Source organism: Phyllostomus discolor, chromosome 4 (genome assembly GCF_004126475.2).
Source record: "Phyllostomus discolor isolate MPI-MPIP mPhyDis1 chromosome 4, mPhyDis1.pri.v3, whole genome shotgun sequence".
In the NCBI taxonomy this organism is placed as follows: domain Eukaryota; kingdom Metazoa; phylum Chordata; class Mammalia; order Chiroptera; family Phyllostomidae; genus Phyllostomus; species Phyllostomus discolor.
Window position 1 is genome coordinate 95,889,440 of NC_040906.2, and position 22,683 is coordinate 95,912,122.

General features: G+C 34.4%; 1 protein-coding gene across 3 annotated transcripts in view; it reads left to right on the top strand.

Moving 5' to 3' along the window:
- The window catches only part of SLC35F5 (solute carrier family 35 member F5), a 42,511-nt gene that overhangs the window by 17,292 nt on the left and 2,536 nt on the right, over nucleotides 1-22,683 (top strand). For all 3 annotated transcript variants that reach the window (XM_028509218.2, XM_036023646.1, XM_036023645.1), the window contains 8 exons: nucleotides 3,846-3,927; nucleotides 4,672-4,759; nucleotides 6,042-6,106; nucleotides 8,038-8,142; nucleotides 11,331-11,490; nucleotides 17,781-17,871; nucleotides 21,416-21,570; nucleotides 22,089-22,182. In XM_028509218.2, coding sequence (XP_028365019.1) covers nucleotides 3,846-3,927; nucleotides 4,672-4,759; nucleotides 6,042-6,106; nucleotides 8,038-8,142; nucleotides 11,331-11,490; nucleotides 17,781-17,871; nucleotides 21,416-21,570; nucleotides 22,089-22,164 — 822 coding nt within the window. In that variant the 3' untranslated portion in view covers nucleotides 22,165-22,182. The remainder of the gene's footprint in view (nucleotides 1-3,845; nucleotides 3,928-4,671; nucleotides 4,760-6,041; nucleotides 6,107-8,037; nucleotides 8,143-11,330; nucleotides 11,491-17,780; nucleotides 17,872-21,415; nucleotides 21,571-22,088; nucleotides 22,183-22,683) is intronic.

Sequence of the window (22,683 nt, forward strand, 5' to 3'; positions counted from 1 at the left end):
AGTAGCTCTGTGCCTCCATTGGTTCTTTTCCTTTGTTGTTTTTGTTTGGTGGTAGTCCATGCTTCTTTCCTCTGTTTCTTCCTGTTTTAAAAGTTATGTATCTCTGTTTTGGGTTTGTTGTATGCGGTACCTTTAGGTTTATGAAAAAGAAAGTTTCATGTATATAGTTTTTTTTCTTTTGAATGTATCTGATCTCCATCCTCCTTTTCAAATTCAGACCTTTATCCCCTCGCCTTTTATGTTTTTGTTGTCACAGATTACCCCTGTTTATGCTGTAAGTTTGTTGGTGATCTTACTCATGCTGTTGTGACTTTTTGCTCCTTGTTTCAGGTAGAATAACCCCCTTGAGTATTTCCTGCAGTAGAGGTCTTCTGGTGATAAATTCCCTCAGTTTCTGTATGTTTAGCAAAGTCTTTATTTCTCCTTCATATCTAAAGGATAACTTTGTTGGATATATTATTCTTAGCTGGTAATATCTCTATTTCAGTAGTTTGAATATTTGAATCCATTCTCCTCTAGCTTGTAGAATTTCTGCTGGGAAGTTCAGTGATAAACTAATGAGTGTTCCTTTATGGGTTACTTTCTTCTTTTCCCTGGCTGCCTTGTGAATTCTGTCTTTGTCATTAATTTTTGACAGTTTTAATGCAATGTACTTTGGAGGAGACATTTTGGGTTGAGGTAATTAGGTATTCTGTTTGTTTCTTGCATTTAAGGATCTAGTGCTTTCCATAGGTTTGGGATGTTCTCATCAAGTATTCATTTGAGTAGGCTCTCCTTTCCCTTCTCTCTCTTCTTCTTCTTCTGGTATGCCTATTATTCTTATATTGCTGTTTCTGATGGAGCTAGTCAGATAATCCTCACAGAGTTCTTTTTTTTATGCTCAAGTCTCTCTCTTCTTCCCTCTGCATCATTTCTAGATTTCTATCTTTAATATTCCTAATCCTTTCCTCCATCTGGTCCTTTGTATTTCCCATGCTCACTAGTTAATGCTCACTAGACCTCTTTTATTGAGTTCTTCATCTCCAGAATTTTTGATTGGTTCTTTTAAAGTTTTAACCTTTTTGGTAAAGTACTCATTTTATTTGTTGATTTATTTTCTGAGCTCATTTAATTGCCTGTTTGTATTTTCTTTGTATCTTATTGAGTTTTCTCAGAACTGCAATCTTAATTCTCTGTCATTTATATCATATATTTCTGTGTCTTTAATTTTGTTTTTCTTTTTCATTTTCTTTCTGAACTTCCTTGCTACCTTGGTTATTCATGGTATTTGATGTGTTCCTTCTCTGTCTAGGCATCTGTGTTTGAGTGGCACTTCTCTAGCAAATTAATACAAAGAGGTCTTCCTATTATTTTCCATTAGGTGGCACCAAATCAAAAGTTTTTAGCTTTCTTGCACTTCTCTAGTTATTCAGACCTTCATTGGGTGGTGTTGCCTATGTAAATGGTTTTCTTTGGCTCTGGTAACTCCAGTTCCAGGAGTCCAACCCCACACGGGGATGTAGTGGGTGATAGGGCTCCAAATCTGTGAAATCCCAGTGCTGTCCTTTGCAGCTACACTGCCATCAGTGTAGCAATGATGTGTGGAAGTGGTGTGGGCTGGGGGAACCCAGCCAGCTTCTTTTTTGTTTTGTTTTTCTGGTAATGGTAACCTTGGACCTCCATGGACTTCCCCTGCACCCTTACCCCAGGACCAGTCACAGAATGCATCCTTTGCCTAGGGGAAAAAAAGTGATTCTGTAATACCAGTTCTTGGGTTTGCAAATAATGTGCTCTGCAGCCTGACACCAAGGGCAAAGGGAGGTGAGCTCTGGGAGGTTACTGGGTAGCCAGGGTCTGTGGCTTTGTTTCCCTGTCTTGTATTTGGACTGTCTGACAGCTGCAGCCACAAGGACTGCCAGGTCTCTGGGCTCAGCCACAGCTCATACTGCCTTCTCCTGCAGAATGCTACCGAGTCTCTTTGCTCCTGCTGGCTGAAGGGAGTGACAGCCACAATTGGATTCCTCCCCTCTCTAGGCTGAGCCCTGCAATGAGTTCCCATTTTTAGAGCTGCATTCCTGGCTCATCTCAGATTTTTCTCCCTTCTCACCGCCCCCAGTTTGCCCCCACTTGCCCACCTTTAGATATTTCAATGCATGAATTTCTCAGGTGTGTTTGTGTGTTGAGCAGGGAATCTTTTGTTGAGTTATAGCTATTCAAATTGTTGAAACTTCAAGGGGAGAGACCAAAAGGATCTGTCCTGTCACCATTCCTCTCAATTTCATCTTATAAACATTTCTATTTAGATTAGACATACTTCAATTGCTCAGTCGCCCATGTGGATATTGGCTAATGCAGCAATTTTCAATGTTTTTCATCTCATGGCACACATAAACTAATTACTAAATTTCTGCATCATGCCAAAAAATATATTTTTTTATGATCTGACAAACATATATATAATTTTGATTCATTCTCAATGGACTGCTGTGTCGTGTTGGCTGTTGTCTTTTTTTTTTTAATTTAACATTGTAAGGGAAAAGAGGTCAGTACCTTTGACTAAATAGGTATTGCATATTTTAAAAATTCTTGAGGCACACTGGTTGAAAATTGCTGATCTAGGCAGTCAGAAGACTACAGGTGGAATCAGAATAACTTTGCCATAGTTTTATTCTGACTTTAGCCTTGAGGCACTGAGTGGACACTACTAGACTCTCATCTATCTGCTACCTTTTAGCAGTGCTCAAAAATCATGTTTCATGATTTTTACTTCATTGAAATGAAATGTAAGTGTTAATAATTATACTACTCACTTAACCAGCTCTGAGAGAGATTAAGAGATGTACCTCTCTTAACAGAGGCAAGTCATTCTTCAGTGGACTATGATTATCCAATAGTATGTTTAAGTAATAGAGATGCCAAAAATAGACAAGTAGTTAATTTATCTCAGTTGACTCAGCCATCTGGGTGTATATATGCCCCAGGAAGCATATGTTAGAATGTCCATAGCAACAGTTTGAAATAGTCAAAAAGTGTCCATGAACAGAAAAATGGATGAATTGTGGAAATATGCATTAGAATATCTGATAACAGTGACAATGAATGAACTTTGGACACATGCACATGCAAGACACACATAGACAAACACACATACACATACTAGGCTTCATTAAAAGAGGTCTTATTTCTTATTTAAATCAAAGTAGGCACAGGGTTGGGAATATAAGAGCATCCCTTAGCCTAGATGAGCAAAAGGGAAAAAAGAAGAAAAAAAATTATCGTAGCTGGAAAACTTCCTTTAAAACTTCCTCTGAAGTTGTGAGAACTCTTTGTATTGTGTCTCCAAAACAGAATCAGATAAATGATCAGTTCTCCAGTAAATTCACATTTTTTAAATTTCCAAAGTAAATTTGGCCTTTTATTTAGCAACCTAGCTAGCTAGCTAGTTTCATCTATCCCAATAGGATATCATTTTGTTCATTTTTCATTATGTTGTGTTTAAGTGTGTATATTGTAATGTTTGAGAATCTCCCCCTATTTAAATTTGATTTATATGAGCTTAATAGAGTACTAGCAGTGCTTGAATAAAGAAAATTTTAAAGTCTATTTGATACTAAATTTAATCATTTTAGAAAAGACCTGAAGGCTAATTTTTAACCAACTATTATTAATTTTTTATGGGAAAAGATCTTAGGTCTGATTATAATTCTTGTCCTCCTTTTGGGCATGTGATTTTTCAATACAGAGCAGATTTCAAAACCTCTCATGATAACAGTGGTTGGGGGGAAAAAAGGAGGAAGACTATAAATTGTAATGGCAAATATAAACATGTCATTCACTAGGTTTCACTTTGTTTTCCGTTTCTTTAGTGGTTTTTGGCAAATTTGTCATATCAAGAAGCACTTTCAGACACACAAGTTGCTATTGTTAATATTCTGTCCTCAACTTCTGGTAAGGAATGTATCTTCAAAATCTGCATTGTGAATTGAGATCTATTTCTAATATGTGTGTGTGTGTACATATACACACACTTTTATCTTGTTATAAATTATTTCATTTGTTCCCATTGGATTAGTGTATTTTAACCACTTCTTAGTCTTTATAGTTTTATGCCATAGCCTTGTGCTATTTATATTTTTAATAAATACTTTATAATATTTTTATACCAATATGGTGGCGCTTTGTATTAATTATAGTTATCCCTTCTTTCACATAATCTTTCTGAAGATCTTTTTCTACACCCTTTGGCTGAATGTAATTGTTTATCTCAGAACTATAATTTGTCCTGTGAAAGGTATTTTTATTTTTAAATTTGAATCACCTTCCCGTTCTAGAAGATAAAAAACGTACTTTTTGAAGCTGCAAAAATAACTTTAGCATACAAGCTTGATTATGATGTCAGAATGTTACTCTGAATGCTCAGTTTAACTCTCTTAGTTTTAAAAAACAGGACTATACTTGATCTGTATTGTTGAAATAAACATGGTTTAGTTTAGACTGAGGCTGTTTTTATGTATGGTTTAAACATCTCAGCCTAGGTGCCTAGGTAACTGCAGTCTTAATCTTAGTTATTTAAAAATGACAAAATCAGTTTAAAAGTTAGATGTATAATTTATTTAAATAATCAAATTGGTACTAAATAATTTTGACAGTGTTTAAGCTAATGTATTCTTTTTCATCTTTTTCTCTCCATAGGACTTTTTACCTTAATCCTTGCTGCAGTGTTTCCAAGTAACAGTGGAGATAGATTTACTCTTTCTAAACTATTGGCTGTAATTTTAAGGTAAAAATATAGTGTAATAGCTGGTTTATTCTGTTAAAAATATGATGTTTAAAAATTTTCTGATAATGATAGAGGATAACTTACAATACACTGTATGGGCAAGGAAAGTTTTAAACAGACATTATGTACTCAACAGACATTATGCACATCCTTGACTAATTTCCTAAACTCTCCTGGGGAGGGTGGCCTGAGGGAAAGAGCCCTAGGCAGCTTTGGTTCCTATGCATATGACTGCAGACTTACTAAGTATTGTAGGGACATTCACGTTTAAGTTAACGTGGCAACTTAATGCTCATGACCTCCCAAGTTTCCATTTCCTTTTCTTAAAACAAGTTCCCTTTTTTGTTTTGGTTCTGGTTTTTACTCTTCCCACTTCTAGAAATCTTAACATGTAGTCTTCTCTGAATGTATCAGCCTCAATCTTCCATTTTGTATTACTATATAGCATCAATATTGTCAATAACTATATCTCAGTCTTTTATTTTTATTTAACTTTGTGTATGTTTGTCTTGTCTTCTCTACGAGATTGTAACCCCTTGAAAGCCAAAAGGTTTGTGTCACTGTAGATCTAGCACAGGCCTTTGCTACCAATAGTACTCAAGAAAGATGTGTTGGTTTGATAAAGCAATGGCTTTTGTGAGAGAAAATCAAATCAGAGGAGGTAGCAGAATGATTTAAATGGAGAGATTAGTATCAGCTATTAGAGTTAGGTTTGAATCACAGGTCTGCTCTGTGTCCATGGGTACTTCCCTTAAATTTTCCTGAGAGGATTTCTTAGATTTCAGCTGTGTGATTCTGGTCAAGCACTTCTCTTTGTGCTTAGTTTTCTCACGTGTAAAGTTGGAATGGCAGTAACGATAATAACGTCCATTAAGGTAATATTGTGCATTTTGTGTGGATTAAATAGGTTAATATTACAGCACTTATACTATACTGACACCATTGTTAGATATTAATTAAATCATGAATTCTTTGACAATTTTACCCAAAAATTAGTCTTGATCATTTATAAATAATCTTTATGATTAGTCCTTTTATGGCAGGGGTTTCAAACTCATTTTCCCCAGGGGCCACATCAGCCTTGTGGTTGCCTTCAAAGGGCCAAATGTAGAGCTCCTTGCCCCTAGTTAAGGAGTAGTTACATTTATACAGTCCTAAAATTACATTCAGCCCTTTGAAGGCAACTGCGAGGCTGATGTGGTCCCCAGAGAAAATGAGTTTGATACCCCTGTTTTAAGGAATTTATTATCTTGTTCATCAGTAATGACTGTTATTCTTGTAGTATTGGAGGTGTCGTGCTAGTAAACCTGTCAGGATCTGAAAAATCTGCTGAAAGAAATACAATAGGTAAGTATCTGATGCTGCATTCTTTCTGTTAGATTATATAAGAAAGTTTGTTCATATCATCATCACACACCCACAGAGGGTGGGCACTAACAGGCCTTAAAAAAATACTTTCTGCCTTGGCTGTTGTAGCTCAATGGATCAAGCACTGGACTGTGAACCAAAAGGTCACTGGTTCAATTCTAGGTCAGGGTATATGCCCGGGTTGCAGGCCTGGCCTCCAGTTGGCAGTGTGGGAGGGGCAACTGATCACTGCATCTTTCACACTGATGGTTCTCTCCCTCGCTTTTTCCCTCCCTTCCAATGTCTCTAAAAATAAATAAATTAAAAACTTTCCTTTGAGAATAATGTTAAAAAATTCAAAAATAGTTTACAGAACTCTCATATAGCCTTATCTAGATTCTCTGTTAACTATGTACATAACTACATTAACAGTTATAAAAATGAGTAGTTAACATTGGCTGGAATTATATTATGTAGTCTTTAGTCCCTTTCAAGCTTCACTACTTTTCCACTAATGTTTTTTTTCTGATACAGGATCACTTATTGCATTAACTTGTTGTGCCTCCTAAGTTTCCTTTAACGTGGAACTATCCCTCAATCTTTTTCTATCATAACCTTGACACTTTTGAAGGATACTGTCCAGTTGTTTTGTAGAATGTCCCACAATTTGGTTTTGTCTGATATTTCCTTATGGTTAAATTTATGTTGTGCATTTTTTTGGTAAGAATACCATGGTAGCAATATTGTGTTCTGATCAACACATTTTATCAGAAGACACACGATGTTGATGTTACTAGTGACATTAACAATAATGTTAGTTTTAAGGCAGTGTCCGCCAGATTTTTTGCTTGTTTTTGATTCATTGTTTAGATTTAACAAAAACAAAGTTAATGTTTTTTTCTCTGGGTACTTTAGATATTTGAAGTTTATTGAATAGAATAATACTTCTTAACTATCCCTGGTTACTGTCCAGTGAGCTATGTCTTGAATTGCCTCAACTCTTTCTCACCTTGAGCAGCTTTGTATATGTAAAACAATATACATATTTGTTGTGTGTGTGAGATTGTGTTGACATGCTTTCCTGTTGCTATTTTTAAAAAGTTTGATAATAAACATTTAATAAAACATTGGACTTTTAGATAATTGATTATTGTTATAGTCACTTGGCAGACAGCACGTTATTTAGCTGTTTTTAAAGGTTTACTTCAGTGTTTTTGAGAATGAGTTAACACATTAAAGAGATTCGGTATTTATTATGCACTCATTGAGCCCTGTGTTATTTTAGATATTTGGGAACATTAAAAATTATAAATTATGTGTTTGCAGTTTTCAAGGAATTCTTGATTGTAATGAGTATGTGAGACTTACAAAATGAAACCACTAGAGAATAAAATAATACCACATTTAACTATAGTAAGTATTAATTGTCTAAAATAGAAGACCGGATAGGAATTCAGCAGAGTAGAAAGAAGATGCTTTATGGCAGAGATGGGACTTTTACAGGGCCTTGAAGATAGTAGTGGAATGTATATTAAAAATGACACATGCAGGGGGGAACAATCTAAGCAACAGCTTAGAGAGGAAAAGAAAGTGTTAAAGTTGGACTGTGTCAAGTGACAAAATTGTTTATGTAGGAACAATAGGAGGTATATGCATTTCAAAATTAAAAAACAAAGTGCTATGTACATGAATTTTAGTATTATAACATGTATAAGTGGTTAGATCATTGAGGTGAATGTTTTTGCATTTATTTGTTTACTCTTTAAAGTCTTTCCTATACTCCTGAAGGACAAAGATGTGTGGGCTATACTTACCTTTTCATGTACACTCATTTCTTGAAATAGGATCTGACACATTGTTAGATTTTAAATAAGTGTGTTTCAAATGAGTTAATGAACAAATGCTTTAAATCATTATGTTGATCTTTACAGGTTCCATTTGGTCTCTTGTTGGAGCCATGCTCTATGCTGTCTATATTGTCATGATTAAGAGAAAAGTAGACAGAGAAGATAAGTTGGATATTCCGATGTTCTTTGGTAAGAATGTTTAACTTGTGAGGCTATTTACTCTGAATGATTAACGTAGGGTTATGGTTTTGGTTTTTGGAGGGAATAGGGAAGGCTTCCCGCCTCCCGCCCCATGTGATTCTTTAAAACCTTCAGCTTTTAAAGATCATGAAGTCCAATCTCAATGATTTTCTCTTACCTTGTCCTTCATAGTTGTGCACCTCTGAGGACTGCCCATTTCCTCAATGGGAGATAAAGAAAGAAGTTCCTTCTAACTCCTTTTTTTGCATTAATGTCTTCAGCCTGTGAATCAGATATTTTCCCCAATGATATGACAGAATCATGGTATTATAAGCAGTGAGAGTATACCTGTTGTATATACTTTTTGCTGTTTTGAGTTGTTGGGAACAGGATTGGGGAAACTGCCCCCAAAGGATATATGTATAATACTGTTCCCGTCTGTGTACTTATTTTCATTAAATATTGTGGGCCATTTAAGGTTTTTCATTTGTACTTTATCTTTGACAATTGGATTCTTTTATGACAGATTTTTCAAATTACCCAACTATTGTTTTTGGAATCAATTATTAATTTTGGTAAATAAAATACCTAATGTGATTTATAAATTTTCTTTTGCCAAAAATCAGCTCAGTAAAAAATTTGTGTTATCTGTAGGATATCTGAAGATACCTTTCAAAAGATAATGGAATACCAATAGGTAAAGAAGCCTAGTGATGAGGATTCAAAGTACAGCTTACAGGGAATCAGGAGACCTGTAATATAGCTGTTCTAACTTCATTTAGCTCATGCGCATCTGAAAAATGAGGAGGTTGGATTAGATACGTAACTTCCAAATTACTGATTTACACAGGATCCTGGGAATGTTGGGAAGTTGTGGAGTTGTATGTGTGGGTCTGGTTCTTGGACTCCTTTGCTGCTTCAACTGGAATTTTAATTTGTAAAAAAGATTTTTATGCTAAAAGCAGTTATAATATCTTTACCTAAAGACTAACAAAAATACAATGTTTGAAAAGCCACCAAACTGAGTGGTCATTCAAGTTCCTTTTAAGTATAAAATTCAGTAAATACACCTTAAAAATGAAGATCATTTTAAAAATATCTTATTGTATAGTCATAGAAAATTCCATCTGTGATGGAATAAAATGCTAGCATTATTTATTTTTGTTTTTTTAAGATGGGTAACTTTTAAGAAAAATTGCTTAATTTAATAGAATATACATAAATATGTAACTTGGTCTTCTTCATATATGATATGATATGGAAAGCAATATGGATTTGATCTGAGTTTTATAATAGACTGGACTAGGGAAAAAAGAAATCATGATTGGACAGGGTTCTTAGGTATGGGGAAGTGAGAGCATAGCAGGCCACAGTGACTAGGTCAGTGTGATTATGCTAGAGCATTCACTTTAGGGAAGAACAGGAAGATATGCAGGCCAGCTTCTGAAGGGTCTGGAGAATAGATGAAATGATTTGTAGGTCCAAACATTGTTAATGTATGTGGGATTTCATAGATTTGATAGTTCAGGCACCAGAAAATAGATTTGGTTCTTAATGATGCCAAATTTTGGCATTTTAATTATAATTTTTTAATATTATTCAAGCCTTTTAGATCATGAGTCCCATCTGTGTGTGTGTCATTTTGTTCTATTTTATTTATATTACTAGATGTCTTATACTGGGTTTCCTAGATTTGGGGTATGGGACAGGGATTTAGTGTAGATGATTTATTGAGGGGTTGCTTTGCAGGAACAACTGGCAGGGGAGTGAGAGAAGCAACACAGAACAGGTGGGAGGTAGAGCCTGATGTCTAGGCACTCCTCTGTGATGTCCTGACCTTGAATCACTGGGCTTTCTGCCACAGGGCTGGCCTTGTGAGTGCAGTCATTGGCTGCAGAGGGTGTCCGGTAGGCAGGGGAGGGAACTTCCTGGGGAAGGCAGACTTGTTCACTGTCCAAGGACATTTCTTTAGAGAAGGCAGGTGAAAGTAGGTACCCCAGTCTTGTTTAGATTTAACTAGGTATCCTAAATACTAGTTTATTATTTAGCAGCCAATATAAAATATATATCTACTGTAATTTAACTTTCTTTTAAAAAAGCTTTATAGTTACCTCATGGATCTCATAGTGGATCTGTGATAATGTTTAACTGTATAGAAAGTGTAGTAAAATTACTATAAAGTTATTATAATTTTTCTTTATAGTCTTTATAGTCTTTACATGTATATAGTCATATATAAACTTATATTGTTATAATAATAAGTATCCTTTATTACTGTTTACTCTTTGCCAGGTACTGTGCTATATTTTATGTTTTATGTAGTCTTTCCAATGACCTAATTAAATATTGTTCTACACTTATAGACTGGAAAACTGGAGCTTAAAAGAGGTTCTGCTCTTGCCTAAGGTTTACAATACTAGTGAATGGTAGAGCTTGGGATCAGAACCCAGGGCAGTCGGACTGCAGAGCACACACTTCTAACCACTAAACATTACAGCCTTCCTTATAAGTAGTCTGTGCTTGGTTCACACATTGAATAGGTATTTATATATGTGTATCTCACCAATTAATTATGAGCTCTGGGAAGGCAGGAACCAAGAATTTTGCCCATTTTTGGAACCTTCCTCCATTATTCCTAATATAGCACAGGTGCTTTAAACATAACAATGAGTTGAATCAGAACAAACAGTAAATTCCTTATAATTAATTTAGGTTGAATATACAAACACATACACATAATATACTAGTTATTTCTTTCTAGGACAATACAGGGTTGGGCAAAAGTAGCTTTATAGTTGTTCATATGGAAAATAATACAATAATTAATAAATAAAAATACAAGAGTAAACTCTGTGTTGCATACGCAACAACTGTAAACCTACTTTGCCCCACCCTGTATATTATTACTAGGTAAAGTTAACAACCCTTCTTTTTGAATAGATGCATTGTGGATATTTGAACCTTGAAGACTCAGTGATCACCACTTGCTTGATACAGTTTTCTCTGCTGTTGAGTTATCTTTCCAAGGACTGATTTTAAAACAAAGAAACAGAAGTTTCCTTGCTTCTTTTATTTCCAGTTAAGGAAACCTACTAGAGTTCTTTGTACAAAACCTGTGTTCTAAGTATAGAGTTATAAGTTTGGAAAATTTAAATAATTCACAGAAACTAACTTTTATCTCTTTTATACATGTTTAGGTTTTGTAGGTCTATTTAATCTGCTGCTCTTATGGCCAGGTTTCTTTTTACTTCATTATACTGGATTTGAGGACTTTGAATTTCCCAATAAAGTAGTATTAATGTGCATTATCATTAATGGCCTTATTGGAACAGTTCTCTCAGAGTTCCTGTGGTTGTGGTATGTACTATTTATTACCCTATGATTTATTAGTTACCAGTTTATGAACTTTTGGATAGTTTAAGCATTTATGTTTCTTTTGTCTTCTGATGGCCCTTGCTGTGCAGCTTCTCACCCCACACACTTTACAATTTTATACAGTAACTCCATTAAAGCAGGAGCTTTGTTTTTTACTTTCAACTTCTAATTATCCACTGTATAGGTAGTGTTGTGCACATAAAAGGAGCTTAATAAATACTTAAGAATGAAGGAATGTGAATGATCTAAAGTAAATTTTTAAGTGTTTTTGGAATTACAGTGTTATGTAAATGAAAGTGTCATCTAATGGACATCCAAACCTACTACATTGTATCCTAAGCATTAATGACGTGAGTTTTGAGTGAGAATCTGGGGGGGACTTTGCTCATTTAAGAGCCTTTGTTTATTTTAGAGACTGTGTATTTGGCCATTCATAGACTGTTTTGTTTTGTTTATTCTCAGGACTTTTAATGTGGGTAAGCCACATATGCAAACCCTAAAGTCTGATTAAATGTGTTGTAATATCAAATATGTTGATATGTGATAATAATCTTAAAAAACTTAGAAGATAATATCATGTATGGAGTTTAAGAAACCTTTCAAATATAGAGCTTGATACTTAGTCCTGCTTCCATTTAATAGGAACTTAAAAAGAAACACAAATTTTACTTAAACTCTTAAATGACTTTTATTATATGACAATTAAGACTACTGACTAGTTTTTTGTTGCAAAAGACTGCAACAGAGATAGTGTGTGTACAAAGTCTTTCTTTTATGCTTTGCCTACACTTCTTTCTCCTCCCCAGGTAAGGAAATATCTTTACTTTCTTGATATCCTCAACACTCACTCTTCTTTCATGTAGTACTTAAAAGTTTACCTTGTATTGTGGCAATTTGTGTACTTAAGTTCCTTTGCTAATCTGAAGCTCTCTGATCTCAGTATTCACTTACTCGTTCACCTTTCCATCTTTCTTTACATGCATTTTAGGAGCTCACTTTTTTTAACCAAAAGGAGTTACATATTTTATTTTATGTGTTAGTATATAGCATATCCCTCTTGTCCTCTTGCCCTGTCACTTCTTTTGTTCTGTCGTTTCTTTGCCTCTCTTCACTTTTGGTTTGGAACAGATAAAACTACTTACTGGTTGTATTGTGATTTAACTTAGATGGATTGTGCCACCCACAAATATTAAAATGCTCCTTCATTATTGAGAGCTTAATTTTTAACAAACATATGCAAAAGAGTTTTATTGCATTCAGCAGAATATAATGTAGGCTTTGGGGATGATCAGATACGAGTTGTGACATGTAATCTCTCCCTTAGAAGATTTTATATTTAAAGAAATACAAATAGCATGTTTCATAATATTTTACTCTCTTTTTATTTTACTTTTTTAAAATTAAAAGAGTAATACATACAAAAGTATACAAAAGGTTCACAATCAAAAGGAAATCTCCCTTCCGCTATAAACCTCTATTCCTTTTACCCAGAGGCAACCACTATTAACTTCCAAACCTTCTACAATATTTTCTGTACATACAGAAGTATGTATCAGTCTCTTACTTTTCCCCTCAATTTGTTTTATTTTTGACACACATGGGAGCATACTATGGATATTGTTCTGTACTTTACTTTTTCACAAATTGTTTGCTTGTAAATCTTTACATAACAGCACTTAAATTCAATTCATTTTTTAAAAGCCTGTATTTTAAAATACTGTATTTTATGAACTTCCCTCTCAGGACTTCCTTCACTATATTCTAATCTATTATGTTATCTAATGGATAGAACATAATGTTTTACCAGTGTATTATTCAGAGACATTTTAAGTTTTTAGTCTTTTGCTTTGTGAGTAATACAATATTGAGTATCCTTATATATGTTAGTGTCCTGTAGGATAAGTGCCTCTAAGACAGAGTCAAACAAGTAGACTTTAGATTTGATAGAGAATTTAAAAATCATTTTCCACAGGAAACTATTTATATTTCCTATTGTATATTATGAGTGTTTATTACTGAGTAATTACATTGGACCCTGAAAGTCATGTATTATGATCCAAGCTGTGTTTCTCCTTATCTGGGATAGATTTTTCAGGATCTCAAGGTTTACTTTTCAGATACACTTCTATACACAAGCATTTAAGAGTATTTATAGCAGTAACTCAATAGCAGTAAAATTAATAAGTAATGAAAAAACATAGACTTCCAGATTGGGTGACTGGGGAGACTGTGTTACTGGGTCCTACAGGTCACCAACTATACAGGGCCACTCTGCCATGTCTAGAAGACACGACCGCTCTACTGAATACATAGGAACAAACTTAGAGAAGCAGACAAAATGCAGAGATAAAGAAATAGGTCCCAAATGAAAGAACAGTAGAAATCTGCAGAAAAAGAACTAAGTGAAATGGAGCCAAGCAAACTGCCAGATACAAAGTTTGAAATGATAGTTATAAGGATGCTCAGGGAACTTTGTGAGAACTCCAAGAGCATGAAAAAGGACATAGAAATCATAAAAAGAACAAGTCAGAAATGAAGGATACAGTAGCTGAAATGAAGAATAGTTTATAGGGAATCAACAGTAGGGTGGATGAAGCTGAGACACAAATCAATTATTTGAAATGTAAGGAAGCACAAAACACCCAATCAGAATAGCAAAAAGGAAAAGAAAATCCCTCACAAAAAATGAGGATAGTGTAAGAAGTCTCTGGGACAACTTCAAGCAAACCAACACTCACATCATGAGGGTGCCTAGAGGAGGAGAGAGAGTAAGGAATTCAAAACCTATATGAAAAAAATAATGACAGAAAACATATCTAACCTGGTAAAGGAAATAAACACACAAATTCAGGAAACACATAGAGTTCCAAACAAGATGAACCCAAATAGGCCCATACCAAGACACATCAGAATTAAAATGTAAATGGTTAAAGACAAAGAGAGAATCTTAAAAACAGCAAGAGAAAAGCAGTTAGTTTCCCACACAGGAGCTTCCATAAGACGGACAGCTGATTAATCAACAGGAACTTTGCAGGCTAGAAGGGAGTGGCAAGAAATATTCAGAGATGAAAAGCAAGGAGTTACAACATGATTACTCTACCCAGCAAAGCTATCATTTAGAGTTGAAGGACAGATAAAGAGCTTCCCAGACAAGAAAAAAACTAAAGGAGTTCATCACCACCAAACCAGTATTACATGAAATGTAAAAGTTTCTCCTTTAGGAAGAAGAAGAAAAAACAAGATAAAAATAGCAACAATAAAATGGCAATAGATACATATCTATTAACAGTTGAATCTAAGAAACAAAATAAACAAACAGAACAGAAACAGACTCATAAATACAGAGAACATTTTGAAGTTGCCAGCTGGGAGGGTGATTTGTGGGATGGGTGAAAAAGGTGAAGGGATTAAGAAGTACAAATTGGTTGTTACAGAATAGCCATGGAGATATAACATACAGAACAGGGAATATAGTCAATAATATTCTTTTTTAAGTATTTTTATTGATTATGCAATTACAGTTTTCCCACTTTTCCCCCTTTTATCCCCCCTCCACCATGCCCCCACAACCCTCCAGCATTCCCCCTATCTTAGTTCATAACCATGGGTTGTGCATATAAGTTCTTTGAGTCCTCTGTTTCCTATACCATTTTTATCTCTCCCCATCTATTTTATGCCTACCAATTATGCTTCTTCTTCCCTGTACATTTCCCCCCTATTCCTCCCTTCCCCCTCCCCACTGAAATCTCTCCAGGTGATGTCCATTTCTCTGATTCTGTTCCTGTTCTGATTGTTTGCTTACTTTTTGTTTTCATTGTTTTTCTTTTCTTTTAGGTTCATTTGTTGATAGTTGTGAGTTTGTTGTCATTTTATTGTTTGTATTTTTATCTTCTTTTTCTTAGATAAGTCCCTTTAATATTTCATATAATAAGGGCTTGGTGATGATGAGCTCCTTTAACTTGACCTTATCTGGGAAGCACTTGATCTGTCCTTCCATTCTAAATGATAGCATTGCTGGATAGAGTAATCTTGGATGTAGGTCCTTGCTTTTCATGACTTCAAATACTTCTTTTCAGCCCCTTCTTGCCTGCAAGGTTTCTTTTGAGAAATCAGCTGATAGTCTAATAAAAACTCCTTTTGGGTAACTGTCTCCTTTTCTCTGGCTTCTTTTAGGATTCTCTCCTTATCTTTAATCTTGGGTAACTTAATGATGATGTATTTTGGTGTGTTCTCTTTGGGTTCAAGTTCTTTGGGACTCTCTGGGCTTCCTGGACTTCCTGGAAGTCTATTTCCTTTGCCAGATTGGGGAAGTTTTCCTTCATTATTTGTTGAAATAAGTTGTCAATTTCTTGCTATTCTTCCCCTTCTGGCACCCCTATAATTTGGATATTGGAACATTTTAAGTTGTCCTAGAGGTTCCTAAGCCTCTCTTCACTTTTTTGAATTTGTGTTCCTTCCTTGTCTTCTGAATGGGTGTTTATTTCTTTTGTTTCAAGTTGTTGCTTGGAGTCTTGGTTTCCTTCCTGTCACTGTTGGTTCCCTGAATATTTTGCTTTATTTCACTTTGGGTATCCTTCATTTGTTTTTTCATTTTTTGACCAAGCTCAATCAGATCTGTGAGCATTTTGACTACCAGGGCTTAAAATTCTCCATCAGATAGGTTGGCAATCTCCTCCTCCCTTAGTTCTCTTTCTGAGGCTTTGCTGTGTTCTTTCATTTGGTCCATATTTCTTAGTCTGGGTGCAATGGATAGGTTGTAATGGGGCATGGCCTTAGGTATTCACTGGGCAGTATTCTCTTTGCTGCCTATGGGGGAGGGGCCAGAGAGAGAACAATGCAGCTCTCCTGCTCCTCACTGGTGCACTTTTTAACAAACTCTCATGTGAGGCTGGGAGTTATCCCCCACCACGGCCTCCCCAGTCATAGCCCACAGTCAGCTCTGAGTCTCAGTTTTCCCCTTCACTCAGCTCCATTTCCCAGGCTGCTGCATCATGGAGGTTTCCCTGAGTTGGCGCTGGTGGTCCCCAGCCTTACCAGTCTGGTTGTTCTGATTGAGTTTTTCTTTAATTCCTTGGTTTTTGGAGCTCCATGCAGTTTAATTTTCTGACACTTTTGGTTGTTTATTGATTTTAGATTGGTTGTTATCCTCCTTTTGGTTGTGCAAGGAAGCAAAGGGTGTCTACCTATACCTTCCTTTTGGCCAGAACTCTGGGAATATAGTCAATAATATTCTAATAACTATGTATGGTATCAGATGGGTGTCAGATTTATTGGATGATCACTTAGTACACTTGAAACTAATATAAAATTGCATGTCAACTGTAATTGAATAATAAAAAATGATTTAAAAAAGAACTAATTGTCCAGCCTCTGTTGAATACTTCACATGACACTTTCAAGAGATAGCCTCTTTTATTGTAGGAGAGCATTATTAATTTTAACATATCCTAGGCTAGAATTTGCTTGCCTATAATTTCCATGGGTCTCTAGTCTTAATTATACACATTATGTTTTACCTTGGCCTATAATTCATTTTCTTATTCACCTAAATTATTAGTCTTTATAAATAGTTCATGTATTTCATATAATACATGCTTTCCTTCATTTTTTTTCAGCTAAACAAATTTATGTGCAGATTGATATCTTAAAATTTGATACCAATATTGATAGTTTATGGTAAAAATAAAATAGGTTTTGGTTAGGACAATTGCTAGAAAAATGGAAATCAAGGAAATGTCCTTTAAAAACAACTGTTTTTTTTTTCCTTTTCAATACTAAGCAAAACCAAAAGGGAAACACATGTATAAAAGCTTTTAGTTCTTATGAGATATTTTTGGTTTGATGACCGACTAACATGTTGGCTTATCATTTTCTTAAACTCTGTGTTGTGAGGTATTGTCCTACAGTTTTAATAAAACTCACTCCTTTGTTAGGTAAGTATCATTTTCACAACTCTTGACAGTTTTGTAAACAATGTTAAGGAAAAATAAATTATACATTCAAAGTTGAAAGTATCTGTAAGCAGGTCTTGAAAAAATAGCATAAATATTTCAAAATTTTATACTTACATTTGGGTTTTTAATATTTGAAGATAAACTTTAAGAATTATCTTAGTAACTTTATTAATTATTATGTCTCAGTCCATCCTGAGCTCTTAGTTTTTCTTTTGATCTCACATCTATATTTTAGGATAGGTAGCCTTTGATTATTGTTTTTCTTTGGTTCTTTCACTTTTTTAATATGGAAATGTGTGTTTTCTTTTTTCTATTTAGGGGCTGCTTTCTTACCTCATCATTGATTGGCACCCTTGCACTAAGCCTTACAATACCTCTGTCCATAATAGCTGACATGTGTATGCAAAAGGTAAGGCAAACTACTTATTAGATATTTTAGGTATATTATTAAAAAAGAGACAATGAAAGTTAAGGGATATGACTAAATTATAAGGGATACACCCATGAATAATACTTGATGCCTTCTCTCCCAAGGTACTTGACTACATGGAGATATAAAAAGTAGCAAAATAAATGGGTAATCTCTTGCATTTTTAGCTTTTCAATTTTTTATCTTAAGAGCAGTATCTTCATATATAGTTGTTCAGTTTGGCAGCTGATTGGGTACCATAGATTCTTGGTAAGTCAGTGGTTTAGAATAGGAGGCATATTTTGTCATGTAAGTATTAGTGTTTTGATTTCTAAGATAAACTCCTTAACACTATGTTCATACCACTATAGACACGAGAGGTGTATTAGCGGTGTTGTTTGTCAGTGAATGCTCATTTCTACCTGCACTCAGCAGGGCAGGGGCTTCTTCCCTCTTCTGTGAAGTCCTGGCCTGGATACGGGGATCCTGTGATAAATATGGGCACCATTGGGAACATCTTGGAAAAGAGGACCTGTACCCTTCCCAGCAGCCTGAAGGGAGGAGATTCTTTAGTATTCCTAGGGATTAGTAGGGGGAAAAGAGATGTGTCATTTGTTAATGCTAAAAGGTGTAGTGTAGCCATGTATCACCCAGTTCAATATCCGTAAGCTTTGAAGTAACAAAATAATGTGTGTGGCCTGGGGGAGAGGTTGGTTTGATATAATTAGAATAGGAAATACTTCAAAGCCAAAGGCTTATAATGTGTAGAAGTTATAGTCAGATTTTGAAAGCTGTTTTTCTTTAGATATTTGTGTCCTTTATAGGATAAAGGCAAAATACTCTCAATGATATCTATCTTATTTATTTAAAAAAAATTCTGTGCTGATATTTAACTTATTTTGTGGTTCAGTAAATTCTTATTTGTCATGATTAAAAATAGAGATCTCCTTAATTGAGAATTAAATATCTTATGTACCATGCATTTTCAAAGAATGTGAAATTATAAAGTATATATAATATTAAAGTTATGCATATTAGATTTTTTTATAGATTTAAATAATATCCAAGTCCTTCTACATCTCAGGGTCATAATCTTGAGTATCAACCAGAATTGTTCTAGTGAAACTGGGGAAGTGCTGCTTCTTAGAGGGTTTGGGTAGACCACTGCAGTAATGAACTTTCCTGGTATTTTGAAACATCAGCTTTTATAGATTTGAAAAATAAAGACTGATGGTTAATTTTAGGGTGTTATAAAAAAAGAATTGTCACAGGAGACATTATTAAATAATTTTATAATCTGTTTAGTCAAATATTTTAAGATGAAGGCAAAACACAAGAAAAGGAAAAAATATATATATGCCATTAATTAGAATAATATAACCAAATAGTCTTTTCTTGATTGTCTTCACATATATTATTAGGCAACCATTTAAATGAATAGGTGGAGTCTCTTTTGGGAATTGAGGGGAGGAAGATACCTTCTGGAAAGTAGCAGGCTATGTGCCAGAGCTGTACCATGGCAGGAGAAATCTGCTTTCATAGGGTTTTTTATTCTTTTAGCCAAACATGTTTATATGTAGTTTCTGAAATTTTAGCATTTATTAATAATACTTATTGTGCTTAAAGCAAATTGATTGCTTTAACCTATTTATAATTGATATATAATTGATATTTTATATATTAGGAATCATCCCTGGTTGTTTTCAGATATATTTTTTAATATATTTTATTGATCATGCTATGATAGTTGTCCCATTTCTCCCCTTTATTCCCTATGCCCTGTACCCCACTCCCACCTGCATTCCCTCTCTTAGTTCATGTTCATGGGTTGTATATTCAGATTTATATTCAGATATATTTAGGAATTAGACATTTTTTGTTTATGTAGGCGATTTTCTTTGTTAATAACTGTCTTCATTTTAAAAAATTGTCTTCCTAGCTTCTTGAAAGTCAAATTAGAAGTTTTTTTATTATGTGGTAACACATACCTGCTTTGTTAAATGTGAAATTTGCCTTTAAAAGTCATCTAAGGTTTTATCTACCTTTATAAAGTTTGCTTTAATTCAGTTATAAAATGGGGTTTTTAGTTGAATATTCATGAAGTCATTCTGTCAACTAGATCTTCAGTTTCAACTCCTATTAGTCTTAAGTTTTTCATACTTTTGTGGTCTTGGGTTATTTAAGCACATTATGGTTTTTCTAGATTATTAAGTAGGCTGGCAAATGTTCCAAGAATTTGTTATACCAATAGTTTGATCGCAACATGAAGGCTTTTTATTTTCTTTTACCGACTGAGCTTTCCTGGGTGTTCTTAGGCCGAGTCAACCTGCGTTTGTGTACAGTACAAGCAGGTTGTACGTGTTAAAATTTGCTAGTGATTATTCATGTGTTATGCATTGTGAGTCCCTTGTAGAAACATTATTCTCACAAAACCCCTTTGCTCTAGTGGTGCTATGAAATGAAATAGTGTATGTTTCCCACCAGAGGGAGTCTTGTCTATGATTCTAAACCTTGTTTTTCTTAACCCTTAAAGAGGACAAGTAGTTTTTCCTCCTTATTTTAAAGGCTGGAGTTACTGTTTTTGTCATTATTTTGAAAGCAAACCACCATTGTGTTGTAGTCGAGTACCAGTAGTAGTTCATCAGTGCAGGCTTCTTTGACAGAGTTTTTTTTGTTTTGTTTTCTTTATCTTAGGTGAATGTGGTAAAGCTAAACTACTGAAAGAGAAGAATGATTTTGAGGGGGGGTTAACTTTATGTATCTCTTATTTTAATATTCTTGACAACTCTGATAAAGTGATGAATTGGCAGGTCAGATTTAGTGATGCTTTAGGGCTCTGCACCAACTGAGGCTTGGCTTACCGTTTCTCTTCTATGGCTCACATTTCTTAGTAAAAGTATTTCTATTTATAGTTTTTACTTTACTTAGTCACAATTTCCTTTTGAGTTTTTTCATTTGTTACTAGATAATCAAGCTTGTTTTAAGTGTGAGGATTAGAGTTTGTTACAAATTGTTGATAGAAGGTTTAGAAAAAATTCAGTTGAATTTCATCTGTTTTTAATACCGTCATATGAAAAGAACTATAACAACACAACATACCACAACTAGAGCATAACATGTTTTTAATGTGAGTTTTTGACGATGACTTCAGAAACTGAAGAGAGGGATCAACTTGAGAATAAGCAGTAATCAGTAAAGAAGAAATGGGAAACTTAATGTGTAAGAAAAAGCTTAAAGTTTCATAAGTTTCTGTTCCCAGCATACTATGACTAATGAATGCAAAGCAGGCCTTCCTGGCTTTCCTTTAGGCTGTTTTCCAAGTGAGAAATGTTTTTATTGGTAATTTATGTAAGTGGTTAGTATGTTAAAGTCCTGAATCCTTATATTTAATACTAATTTACTTAGTAGTGTACTGTCAGTGCTTAGTATTATTTTCTTGGTATTTTGTTTTATTCCTGCAACTTTTCATGAATGGAAAATACATTAAAGGGGAAAATTGTCTTCATGATAACTGTGGAGTTTTTTTCCTATCTCTTATTTTTAGGTGCAGTTTTCCTGGTTATTTTTTGCAGGCGCTGTCCCTGTATTTTTTTCATTTTTTATTGTAACTCTCCTATGCCATTATAATAATTGGGATCCTGTGATGGTGGGAATCAGAAGAATTTTTGCCTTTATATGCAGAAAACATCGAATTCAGAGGTAGGTTTAATTACAATATATATTTTTAAAAGGCAGTTGTTAAATAAGCTGGGTATCATATCATGCTAGCTTTTAGAGATTTTGTGAGGAATAGTTGAAAGATTATGGTTTATAAATGTACTGTGCCAGGTAAAATTAAAGTGTTCAGATCCTTTGGGTGATAAAATAGTTTTTTCTTCACAACTATTTTTTTAAAGTGTTTTGATTCACAGATAAAACCAAGGTTCTTACTGTTTTGCTATAACATTTAAATGTAGAAAACTTTTATTGGTTTTAATATAACCAATATTAATAAATTCTTAATAAAATATGATAACATTGCTTCAATATTTTTCCTTTTTTTTTCAAGAGGAAGAGCTTTTCACATTCTATTATAAAAAGAACGTGGGACAAGTTACTGGGAAATTTTTCCCTAGTCTTAGTTCTGACAACATAGCTTCAGATATTTGTGTGGATCATTTTTAAGGGTTTCTTCCTTCAGCTCTAAAGCTCTTCTTACCTATGGCTTTGTTTTAAAGGGTTCCAGAGGACAGTGAACAGTGTGAGAGTCTTATTCCTATGCACGGTGTTTCTCAGGAGGATGGCGTGAGTTAGCTGTTGTCAGTAGTCCAGGTTTGTATATTGGCTGGCATTAGTATTGACTAGGGTTCAAATTTTTGTATTACTTAAATGCAGAATTGAATGTCCATAATTAGTTGTTTGAGAGTCAATAGAGCCTAGAGGCTAACAGAGTCAAAGTGCTTGGTTTCAATTCCAGTTTCTCCAGGTACTAGCTGTGTGACTTTATATAAGGTTCTTAACCTCTGTGTCTCAGTTTTATTTGTGAAATGGGGTTACAATAGAACCTCCCTCATAAGGTTGTTAGAAGTAGTAAATACTTCATAAACTTGAAGCATGTGTAGTATTAGTTCCTGACCCAAACTAAGCGATCCCAAATTTTAACTATTACTTTTATTCATTTTATTTAATGATATACTTTAGAAACATTTTTTTCCCTGAGTATACAATTCAGGAAAAAAATGTAACACTTTGGTGTATTTCAGTCTTTTTCTGTGCATGTGTGTGTTACCATAACTGACACAATGTATAACTTGATTCTCTGACTATGCTTTT